This window comes from Euprymna scolopes, chromosome 45, assembly GCF_053919585.1.
Source record: "Euprymna scolopes isolate OS-2025 chromosome 45, ASM5391958v1, whole genome shotgun sequence".
NCBI lineage: Eukaryota > Metazoa > Mollusca > Cephalopoda > Sepiida > Sepiolidae > Euprymna > Euprymna scolopes.
In genome coordinates, this window is record NC_136526.1 from 61605350 (window position 1) to 61618822 (window position 13473).

The following is a 13473-nucleotide window of genomic DNA, read 5'->3' on the forward strand; positions in this document are numbered from 1 at the left end:
GAAGGGGGGTAGTAATTTTGGCCATCTTGAATTCTTACGACTCGTAAAAAGTTAATATTTGGTATGAAATAAAGAGCATTTAAAACTACTTAAAAACACTAATAAATGATAGCTACTGTTAATATTTCTTTGTTGTATATTTTAATTTTTGACCACTTTTTCGAATCTATGTGTACAGTAATACAAACCCTTAATATGGTATCACATAGAAAGGAAAAAATAAACGTATTATTTTTACCGTGTATCGATAATATTGAGTAGAAATGATTGGGGGTGACTGCTGCTGCAGTGCACTGCGACACTCACTGCTGCAGTGCAGGTGTGTCAGAAATTTCGTGAAAAATAGTGAATAATTCCACCCCATCTTTCCAAGCTTATAACTCCTCGAAAAATGCAATTCAAGCCCTAATTTTTTTTTTCAATTAAAGGAGCAAGGACCAAGATTTCATTAAAAAAAAAAAAAAAAAAAAAAAAAAAAAACGTGTTTTTTTTTTAAAAGGTTTTAAACTTCGGACTTTACAGGTAAAATTCTATAAGAACACTATGTTTTTGTTTTGTTTTAAATTTGAATATATTATGTATTGACCTTTTCTCTTCAATTTGTGAGTAAACAATTATGTACTCATCGGGTTCTAAATTAATTATTATTAGACATTTACAAAATGGGAGGCGTGAATTATTCGACCCCCTGTCTTTCCAAGCTTATAACTCCTCGAAAAATGCAATTCAAGCCCTAATTTTTTTTTCAATTAAAGGAGCAAGGACCAAGGTTCCATTAAAAAAAAAAAAGAAAAAACAAATAACGTGGTTTAAAAAAAAAGGTTTTAAACTTCAAACTTTACAGGTAAAATTCTAAAAGAACACTATGTTTTTCTTTTTTTAATTTGAATATATTATGTATTGACCTTTTCTCTTCAATTTGTGAGTAAATAATTATGTACTCATCGGGTTACTAAATTAAGTATTTACTTTTTAATAGACACTTAAAAATTGGGATGGGGGGTTCGTGAATTAAAAAAAAAAAACGTTTGTCTAAAATATTATATTCGATTTATTGGAAAGAACATAAAATTTCACATTGACCCTGAAAATATCGTAAAAATAGAATCAATAGAAAAATTTTGATAGATTTTTAAAATTTAAAAATTGAAAAAATATTGAGTTTAAAAATTGAAAAATATTGAGTTCGGAAAATTCATTACTGTTTTAAAAAAAATATATTTCTATTACTTTTAAAACAACTGTAATAGTTTATTTTGGAAGTATAATCCATAAAGAAAATAAATAACCCACTTTTAACAGAGAAATTCCGAGATTTTTATATTGTATTCGCAGTTTCGTGTTAGGGGTGTCAAAAATTCCTACAAAAATTCTGATACTGCACTAGTGCACTGCACTGCACTGCTGCTGCAGTGCTGCATTGCTGCAATTCCACAGCTCTAGGCACGAGCCGCCACTGGATTGGAGTTGAAGGAAATCGAATCATTACCCTTATTACCAGACCGACAAGGTTCTGCAATTTTTACCTAGTCACAGGTCGCAACAAACCATTGTTGCAAAATCCTTGTTAACCTCTACCTTTCAGTGGAGAAAAGTACCCACATTTTAAAGCGTCAATTATGTAAACACGATTTTCGTCTCGCAATTTCATTATTTTCGTACGATGAAAAAAAAGTTTATTTTTTCCTTCTTTTAAATGGTACAAAAGTTATATTGATAATATTAATTTATAATAAAGTTACATCGTTTTACATATGGGGGAGGAGGTAATTCTGTGGTGACTTTTGGAGGTGCCTAGAGAGAATATTTTGTAATTTAACACAACGCAAAAAAAAAAAGAAATGAAAAAAAATGAAATATTAATAAAATGAAACACACACACACACACACACACACACAAATGAAATTAAAATTTAATTTAACATGATGAAAAAAAATTACACGAATCACAATGAAATTTAAAAAATATTTCAATTTTCTGCGAACTTGCTTTTCCGGTCGCCATCTTAAAATGTTGACTTCCACCCGTCAAACTCGTCTCGTTTAAATTAACTCATCTTATAATCGTTTCTTTGTTAAAAACAGATTGCCAAACAAAAAAGTAAGTATTTATTAATTTAATTGCTTTTGAAGCTCTTTTTTATTACATTATGATTCCCTTTGTTTTACTACAGGGGCGCGTCGAAACCATTATGATTGATTGCCTTTGTTTTAATAGAAAAATGAGTCAACATTCCATGATTGCATAGAAACGAAGAATGGTACTATAGAAATCACTCGAATCGGGGTTTTATTGTTCTTAAAGTTTCTTTTTTTTTCAAGTGACTTGAAAATTATTTTTATATTGAAAACATCGCAATTACCTAACATATTATTACGTACTCTAACATAATCCCTAACGACCAAAATATATGAAAAAAAACAAAAAAAAACAAAAAGAGGGTTTCTGTACGATTCAGTTAAAATGAAACCTTAAAATCCTGCTACTAAAAACATCAAAAGGAGATATTTAACATGTTAAGGATATTTTCAATGTTTATAGGAAATGTTTATTTTTTCATGAAAATGTGGAAAAAGGTGGAAGAATAATATTGATATTGACAAAAAAATAAATAAAAAACAGGACGTGTCTCTCCCTTCACTTTAAAATCCACTAAAATTCAGACATTCAATTGTAATGAAGTTTTCTGCATTTTTTTTTTACACAGTGATCGCCACTTATCAAGGCCCGGAAGCCACTGAGGGATAAGTACATTACGTTAGTGTAGAGATTTGATGAAGTGTTTACTCACGGGGGCGGTCCACCAGGAACCTGCCAACGTTGGACTTGAACACATCCAAGTTGTAGTCAGGTGGGAAGCAGGCAGACGGAACAGAGTTCTACAGGTGTGCAGTTCTAAGAAAGAAGCTTTGTTCATGGAATCCACGTTTTGATTTAGGCACAGATAAAGAGCGGGGGAAATTTTTCACAGTGGATTCGGCTAGACGGGTGTTTTTCCTGAAAGATTGGCGAGGGGTGACCAAAGATTGGAGTTCAGACGAGCACCTGCCATGGAAATAACGATAAAACAGTCACAGAATATAACAAACATATTTTTTTAAATCTTAGTAGAAATGTATTATTTTATGTAAAAAATTAGCCATTTTCTGAAGTTCTATTTTAAATATTAAAAACGCATTTATTTATTTTAGCTTTGATGAAGATAAAACATTGTAGATGTTAGCAATTTATTTTTTAAAAAATATTTTTCATATATATTAACAAAAAACACTAAAGTTCAGTAAATATGGAAAACGTGGTTCTACAATTCATTATTAAGATCCACCCAAAACAAAAACGGCTTTTTTTCATTTTATATTAATAAACTTTATTTGTTATTTTCATTAGTAGCTTTATTAGAAGAGTATAAGATAGAGACGTATTAGTATGATGAGTTCATTGTTCGTACACGCACAAGTATTTATAGAAGTTGTGAAGAGTTTGTTGTGTGGGAACGAAGATTAAATATCCAACAATTAGATAAAGGTCAGGCCTGTTGAAGGCGAAAGAAAGAGACAGACATTCTTGTGTGAAGATAGAATGTTCGTTTGGATACCGCACGTGAAAGCAAGTAGCAGATTGAAAAAATATAGCTAGCTCGTTGTACTCACACCCTGCCTGGGCCAACAGCCCCAAGCAAAGTCAGGATCCAAAAGAGTTAATGATTTCAGGTTTTGCCTTTTATATACTCTGTCACGTGATAGAGAGCTGGCTTGTGATTGGGCAAGCCAAGAGGAAATGAATTTCAAATCTCGCAGTTGTGAGATGTAGTTTGTTAGTAGTGGCTGTTGGCTGCTACAGATAACCCCTTGTTGGAATCGTTTTTGGAAGAGAATCAAAAATGTTTATCGAAATAAAAGTTTCTTTTATGTGTGTCAATTGTAATTAAAAAAATTGAAGTAGTGAGGATTTTGTAAGAGGATTTTTGTAATATGCCCGTCCATAACAGTTGCTTGAAAAATCCGTTTTTGCATCAACACGAGGCTATTCATTTGTGACTGTGTTCAAATTTGTTTCAAAGAATTTATTATTTCTTCAAATTTGAACGGTTCCAGTGAAATTGGTAGTCGTTAAGTTTCTCATTGCTAAATCTTGGTGACGAATTGATTTGATGACGAGTTTACTTCAGTGGAGGTTGTGGAAATATAAATGTGTCGAGTGTGCTCTTTTGTGAAGAGTGTTTTGTGTGGCTACAATGTTTTTATCGCCAGAAACGAGTTGAATATCGTCACCACCCAAAACAGGTAAAATCATTGTTAGCTTGTAAATAGAAAATTCTTCTGACTTCCAGTTCACTACATATGTTCTGCGCTACTTCCTATCCTAACACAATCTTTAAAAATCATAATGTACTTTAACACTGGATTTTAACCCTAGTTCGAACCACTTCTTCTAAGTAAAATTAATATAAGAAACAGAGCTTACTGAAACAGAATTTAATGAAACGAGGAGTTCATACTCTAACACAATCTTTTTGAATGTACATTAACACGGCATTTTAACCCTAGATCGAACCACTTCTTCTACGTCAAATTATTATAAGAAACAGAGCTCCTAGCAATGATTATGCCAAATACATTTCTGAATATAATTAAATGAGGATTAATCTTCAAACGTTAGAGGTCAGTAGAACTTTATGAAACTCATATATTAAATATCTATAATTTCTATATGGTTTCTACTATAACTATGTCCATATTGCTATTCATATCAAATTACTTGTACTGATTCTTCACTAGCTAATAACTTGCTTCCAGTTCTACCTGTATTGAAATATACTTTTAATCAGTTATATCGCTACCTAAATCTATACTGAATATATACATAATTTTCCCTGTATCGATTCAAATATTCAGAGATTGCATGTCTAATTTTATCTTAATTGCTAATGTTATTTTGAAACTACCTTAACATTTTATTCTATTGTTAAATTAATTTATGAACAATATTTAAACTATATGATTATTCCTCTGTAAAATCAACTGCAAATTTGCTCTCGTCGCTTTTTAACCCACTTCTCTCTTCCAATGAAATAGAAAGCATAGTCAAATCCGTTTCAATTATTTTAAGTAGATATGTAACATTTCACTAGATATGTAACATTTCACTAGATATGTAACATTTCACTAGATATGTAACATTTCACTAGATATGTAACATTTCACTAGATATGTAACATTTCAGTAGATATGTAACATTTCACTAGATATGTAACATTTCACTAGATATGTAACATTTCAGTAGATATGTAACATTTCACTAGATATGTAACATTTCACTAGATATGTAACATTTCAGTAGATATGTAACATTTCACTAGATATGTAACATTTCAGTAGATATGTAACATTTCACTAGATATGTAACATTTCACTAGATATGTAACATTTCACTAGATATGTAACATTTCACTAGATATGTAACATTTCACTAGATATGTAACATTTCACTAGATATGTAACATTTCACTAGATATGTAACATTTCAGTAGATATGTAACATTTCACTAGATATGTAACATTTCACTAGATATGTAACATTTCAGTAGATATGTAACATTTCACTAGATATGTAACATTTCACTAGATATGTAACATTTCAGTAGATATGTAACATTTCACTAGATATGTAACATTTCAGTAGATATGTAACATTTCACTAGATATGTAACATTTCACTAGATATGTAACATTTCACTAGATATGTAACATTTCAGTAGATATGTAACATTTCACTAGATATGTAACATTTCACTAGATATGTAACATTTCACTAGATATGTAACATTTCACTAGATATGTAACATTTCACTAGATATGTAACATTTCACTAGATATGTAACATTTCACTAGATATGTAACATTTCACTAGATATGTAACATTTCACTAGATATGTAACATTTCACTAGATATGTAACATTTCACTAGATATGTAACATTTCAGTAGATATGTAACATTTCACTAGATATGTAACATTTCACTAGATATGTAACATTTCACTAGATATGTAACATTTCAGTAGATATGTAACATTTCACTAGATATGTAACATTTCACTAGATATGTAACATTTCAGTAGATATGTAACATTTCACTAGATATGTAACATTTCACTAGATATGTAACATTTCACTAGATATGTAACATTTCACTAGATATGTAACATTTCACTAGATATGTAACATTTCAGTAGAAATGTAACATTTCACTAGATATGTAACATTTCACTAGATATGTAACATTTCACTAGATATGTAACATTTCAGTAGATATGTAACATTTCACTAGATATGTAACATTTTACTAGATATGTAACATTTCAGTAGATATGTAACATTTCACTAGATATGTAACATTTCAGTAGATATGTAACATTTCACTAGATATGTAACATTTCACTAGATATGTAACATTTCAGTAGAAATGTAACATTTCAGTAGATATGTAACATTTCAGTAGAAATGTAACATTTCACTAGATATGTAACATTTCACTAGATATGTAACATTTCACTAGATATGTAACATTTCACTAGATATGTAACATTTCAGTAGATATGTAACATTTCACTAGATATGTAACATTTCAGTAGATATGTAACATTTCACTAGATATGTAACATTTCACTAGATATGTAACATTTCACTAGATATGTAACATTTCAGTAGATATGTAACATTTCACTAGATATGTAACATTTCAGTAGATATGTAACATTTCACTAGATATGTAACATTTCACTAGATATGTAACATTTCACTAGATATGTAACATTTCACTAGATATGTAACATTTCAGTAGATATGTAACATTTCACTAGATATGTAACATTTCAGTAGATATGTAACATTTCAGTAGAAATGTAACATTTCAGTAGATATGTAACATTTCAGTAGAAATGTAACATTTCACTAGATATGTAACATTTCACTAGATATGTAACATTTTACTAGATATGTAACATTTCACTAGATATGTAACATTTTACTAGATATGTAACATTTCACTAGATATGTAACATTTCACTAGATATGTAACATTTCAGTAGATATGTAACATTTCAGTAGAAATGTAACATTTCACTAGATATGTAACATTTCACTAGATATGTAACATTTCACTAGATATGTAACATTTCACTAGATATGTAACATTTCACTAGATATGTAACATTTCAGTAGATATGTAACATTTCACTAGATATGTAACATTTCACTAGATATGTAACTAACTCTACTAATTAATAACTCTAGTAATACTACTTAAGTACTAACTATACTAATTAATAAATGCCCATGTGAGGTTGAGGAAATTCCTGGTTTAGGACCCAGGCGTAGATTTAACATTTTCGGTGCTGATGGGCTTGTAGATCTTCTCAGGTCATCCGTCTAGGAGACTGAAAGCTCCGAAATTCAACCTGTGCTACTGTCCTTATACATCTTGGCCTCTTCAATCTTGGTCCATGACCTTCCTAGAGCTGGTGATTCAAACAAATTACCGGCTTTCATACTCATTCTTTGCATATTAGCCAGGTGCAGAATGAGATGATAGAGATTCGACAGACTCCCGATGCTTTTATGCTGTTTCCTGACTAGGATAATGAACGCCGTTTCCCATTCCCACCACATCTCCATCCCCTTAAACTGGACATCTTGGTGGTGCTTGAGTGCCATATATACCAATGCAGTTGGATTGGGTTGATTTTTGTTTGACAGGTTGAGGGTACCAGTTTGACAGTTTGTTTGGCTGCTGTATTCTCACTAACAGTATTAGAGCCCAAACTCTTTGATAGCACTTATAGCGGCTATTACATCATCAGTTGTATAATATTGGGATGGTTGTAGTGCCATGTTGCATATGAAAAGGGACCCTCCACCCATCTCCAGTGGGCCTTCTCGAGGTCACAGTCCTGTAGAGTAAAAATCGGCTGAGGGTCTAATTGTCTTGCCTATTTGGTATTCTACACAACCACTTTTTCCAGCACCTTTCATCCTAAAACTGAAACTTTTAAATAAAATACAATGACAGTTCAATAAAAAATTACAATTAAACCAGGCACAAATTCAAACAAAACCAATTCGTCTCCTCCCTATATCTGGATATCGTGGTGCTAAGTGAAACTAACCTATGCTCCTCCACTTTAACATGCCTGGCTATCTCCCACTTTGCTGTAAGGAATCATACAGACAAATACACGGACTTGAAGTTTATATTTGAAACACCCTCCACTTTACTAGAGAATCAAATCTAGAATCAGACGACTAGGCCTTAATGTGCTTTAACAGAACGTTAGCTATTTATATTTTCTGTACTGGTATCCCTCAACCAAGGGCTGCACCCTAATCAAACAAGTCTCTGGCAGCATAGATAAAGCACTCTCCCTTGATACCAATGCATCAGTACATGTATTTGGCGACTTTAATATCCACACAGTAATTGGCTTGGTTTCTCTAGTTACAGAGACGCAGTTGGTAGCATAACACATTGTTTCTCTCCCAGATCGACAAGATCAAAAAGCCTCACTTTTAGATCTATTTCTAAATCGCAGTTCCTGATGATTGTGTAAAAATTGCTCCATAGGGAAAAATGTTTTTCTTCCTGTATAACAGGGTGCAAATGGTTCAAAGCAGCAATTGAAGCACATATTCTTACACTGAAGTTCTATAGCAAACCCCGCTTTCCCTGATGATTTACTCCTACTTATGTATTTAGATTTATCTGACCCAAGTCCAGTACAAACAGACAAAACTTTTTAGAAGCTAGGAGTAATTGTAAGAAAGAAATAACGACAGCTAAGAGAAAATACACCAACATCATTAGGAAATGCATCGAAGCATACAAATTGGGAAATCCAGATTTCTGGAAAATTTACAGCAGTGTAGTAAATAATGGCCAATCAACAATTCCGCTACTATCAAGCAATCATGTGGTTGTTCGCTTGGCAACCGAGAAGGCTAACATGCTTGTCAATTGGTTTGCCAAAAACTCTACTTTGGACTCAAAAAAACACTCTCTCCCTGATTTTCCTTTGCGGAGAGAAACTACATTAGATGATCTGAAAATAACCCCTTCTCAAGTGCATGATATCATAAAAAAAGGCGAGACACCTCAAAAACATGTGGAGCTGATCGCACTCCAGCTATTAGATAAATGCTATGTTGAGATTGCACCAAATCCATCCAAACTCTTTGACAAATGCCTTAACGAATCTTGCATTCTGACTGCTAGAAAACTGCTTCTGTGGTACCAGGTTATAAGAATTATGGTGAAAAAACTGATCCATTAAATTACCGTTCCATTAGTTTCCTCCCTCTTTTTGCCAAAATATTTGAGTGATATAAATACAGGTGTGTCTCGGGTAAATTCTTGGACCTTCATATTCCTCATATTCATAAAATACCTCCCGGATAATATTGTATCTGAGATGGGTATATTTGCAGATGGCATCATACTTTATAGCAGGCAAGAGGGGAAAACAAATGAACACACATCTAAGGAAATGGCGGAAACTTTAGAGGAAGACCGCCAGTATAGTGGATTGAGGTCAAAAATGGATCATAACATTCAATGCTGCCAAGACTACTCTTCTTTCCTTTAATAATTACAAGAAGTCTTCTAAACCACCAATAGCTATGGCTCATGACATTACCTGAAAGTATGTCGTTCAAACTCCTTGCTTAAAGTTCACATGAACCATGAGCTAGAACAGATACACCGAGGGCATTGCTAAGATTGCTGCAGAGAAGGTGAGATCTCTACACTACTTTAAACTTGCTTATGCCTCAAAGTATTCTTGATGTTTACAAGGTAACCATTCGGTCATGTAAAGAATATTGCTATCATATTTGTGTTGTGCATCTACATCTCTCTCACTCCTGGACAGGGTTCAAAAGAGAGTCGCCAACCTAATAGGTGTTGAACTGTTGGCTATGCTTTAGCCTCTCTCCTACTGACAAAATGTTGCTTCCTTCTAACTTTTTAAAAAGTACTTTAATGGTTATGCAAGTATTTTAATTGTGGATGCTTTGAGGAACTCCAAGCCCTTTTACCCTCTCGACATGAATACCCAATAAACCTGAAAAGCAGCAAAATCACACCCATTCATAGTAGAAAAACTTATATGCTACTAGACTTTGGAACACCCTTCCTGGTTCCTGCTTCCCCGAAGAACTGACATGCAGAAGTTTAAGGGTAATGTACACATGTATCTTGCTGCTAAATTTCCTTCATGTTACACTTGCTAATTATGTCATAGATAGTAACCCCCTACATCAAAGTGGCACCAAGCCTTGTTTGGAGTTAAAAGACAACAAAAAACAATGTTGTATGATGAGCAAGAAAATCACGTAATGAAAAATATTGATTAGATTCTATATTATTAAACGATGTAATAATCAAATATCAGTATATTTCTTCTTGACTTTATTTCATGCATACCAGTTATTTTTTTTGTAAAATTAGTATTTTATTTTTTATTTACAGGTTACAGTTACAGTGAAAAACATAACATAAAAAATATTTTATTCTTTTGAACTTATCATTGTTTTCGCATTACAAGAATTTAAAGGAATCAACTTTAAAAGAATATAAATGAATCAACTTGTAGAAATGAAGCACAAACTGGAGAACAAATTTTGATGAACATTAGAGAAAACATCTGGTAAATTACATTTTCATTGAAAAAAAAATTTGGAAATATTTTTTTTTTTTTATTACATTTTCACCCCAAACAAGGCACATTGCCACTTTGGTGTAGGGGGCTACTATCAGGGGAAATATCTACTGGGGTACTATGTAGGGATTTCGGCAGCGAGATGTTGGTTCATGTTGCACTTGAACTTATGCATGTCAGTACAGTTGGGGAAGCAGTGACCTGGAATGGAATTCCAAAGTCTAGCAGTTCTGGGGAAGAAACTACTGGAGTAGAAAGATCTTTTACATCTAGGGATCTCTACAGTGTGGGGTGGGATTTTGCAGCTTATCGGGTCTGTCGAGGGTGTTCACGTCGTGGGGGCACAAGTGCTTGCAGTTCTTCAGAGCATTCACCATTATAATACTTGTAGAACAGGCAGAGGGATGCAACGTTTCGACGATGGGACAGAGGCTGAAGTTTAGATGCCAGTTTAGGGCCTATCAGATTTGCGACTCTGTTTTGAACCCTGTCAAGGAGCGAGAGACTAGCAGCCGATGCACCGAGTGTGGTGTCATTCTTTGCTTAAAACTTTCACAGGAGATAAATATTAAGGTTCTAAATAAACTAAAGAAACTCTTATTCTTGTTAAGCTTAGTCTTCAGTGTTTACCACGAAATTTGAAACAAGATTTTAAAAGTTTGGTTTTAGAAATGACTCAAGATTTTTTTCAAAATATTTACTTGAAACGAAGGAGAAAGTTGCTTAAAAGTTACAAAAACTCTCAAGTATTTATTCTATAAAAATTTAAATGCAAAAACACATTGGATCATAAAATGTCAACTTCTGCGGAAATAAACGTGTGAAAAATCATCCTCAAATAATTGTAAAGCAACAAAAAAGTTATTGCTGTGATGTTTATGGTGAATTATTTGCAAACCATTTCGATGTTAAAGTCTACACGCGACAACACACTTGAGAAAAACTTTGTTTGAAGTGTTTGGAAAAGAATGTTCAACTAGTTCAGCACGTGAAAACATACTTAAAAGAAACCTCATTCTTGAACACTCTAACACATAATACAAAAGATAAAGCGTATTTTGAAGTATGTGGTATAAGATTTTAAAACATGGCTCAAGTTAATATAGATTTGTGAGTACAGACGAGCATCTACTCATTCTTGTGAAGTCTGTGGTATAGCATCTTCAAACTATTCTGCAGCTAAAAAAGCACTTGCAAACACACACTGTAGAGAAACATTTTTCTTCTGACGTTTGTGGCAAATATTTCCACAAAAATCTCATGTTACGACGCACATGCAAAGAATACATGCTGAAGAGAAATCTTATTCATGGAAAATGTGTGATAAAGCTCTTGACTTAAAAACACCCCTTCGAAGAAATACTGGAGAGAAACCCTTTTCTTGTGAAGTGTGTGGCAAAACATTTACACACAAATCTCATGTTACTAGACACATGCAAAGAATACACACTGGAGAGAAACTCCATTCATGTAAAATATGTGGTAAAGCTTTTGCAACTAATAATGATATAAAAAGACACCTGCGAACACACACTGGAGAGACACCTTTTTCTTGTGAAGTTTGTGGCAAAGAATTTACACAAAAATATCATGTTACAAAACACATGCGAAGAATACACACAGGAGAGAAACCCCATTCATGTGAAATGTGTGATAAAGCTTTTGCAACGAATGATTCCTTAAAAACACACTTTCAAACACACACTGGGGAGAAACCTTTTTCTTGTGAAGTGTGTGGCAAGAAATTTACACACAAATCTTATGTTACGAGACACATGCTAAGAATACACATTGGAGAGAAACCGTTTTCAAATAACGTTTATGATAAAGCATTTGAAACAAATTTTGAATTAATATCATCACACATGAGAACACACACTGAAGAGAAACTGTTTTCTTGTGAAATCTGTGGCAAAGAATTTACACTAAAATCTAATGTTACGAGACACATGCGAAGAATACACATTGGAGAAAGACCTTATACATGTAAAATATGTGTTAAAGCATTTGCAACAAACGAGGACTTTAAATTACACATGAGAACACACACTGGAGAGAAACCTTTTTCTTGTGTAGTGTGTGGCAAAGCATTTACACGAAAACATCATGTTAAAACACACATGCAAAGAATACACACTGGAGAGAAACCTTATCCATGTAAAATATGTTTGAAAGCATTTGAACCAAAAGAGAACATTAAATCACACATGAGAACACACACTGGGGAGAAACCTTTTTCTTGTGAAGTGTGTGGCAAAGAATTTACGCGGAAACCTCATCTTATGTCACACATTCGAAGAATACACACTGGAGAGAAACCTTATTTATGTAACGTTTGTGCTAAAGCATTTGCAATACATGCTGACTTAAAATTACATATGAGAAAACACACTGGAGAGACACTATTTTCTTGTGAAGTGTGTGGAAAAGAATATACACGCAACTCCCATCTCACTACACACATCCAAAGAATACACACTGGAGAGAAACCATATTCATGTAACGTTTGTGATAAAGCATTTGCAATAAACAGTGAATTAAAATCACATATAAGAAAACATACAGGAGAGAGACCTTTTTCTTGTGAAGTGTGTGGCAAAGAATTTACACGAAATTATTATGTTACAATACACATGCGAAGAATACACACTGGAGAGAAACCTTATTCATGTAACGTTTGTGAGACAGCATTTGCAACTAATAGTGAATTAAAATCACACATGAGAACACACACTGCAGGAAGAAGTTGAATGCCTACCA

General features: G+C 32.9%; 1 protein-coding gene across 1 annotated transcript in view; it reads left to right on the forward strand.

Moving 5' to 3' along the window:
• The first annotated feature begins 1973 nt into the window (after positions 1 to 1973).
• LOC145269812 (uncharacterized) overlaps positions 1974 to 13473 on the forward strand; it is a 13174-nt gene continuing 1674 nt past the window's right edge. The window contains exons 1-2 of the mRNA XM_080125525.1: positions 1974 to 2101; positions 10524 to 13473. The exon at positions 10524 to 13473 is cut by the window's right edge and continues 1674 nt beyond it. Of these exons, the coding sequence (XP_079981651.1) occupies positions 11988 to 13463 (1476 nt within the window). The 5' untranslated portion in view covers positions 1974 to 2101; positions 10524 to 11987 and the 3' untranslated portion in view covers positions 13464 to 13473. The remainder of the gene's footprint in view (positions 2102 to 10523) is intronic.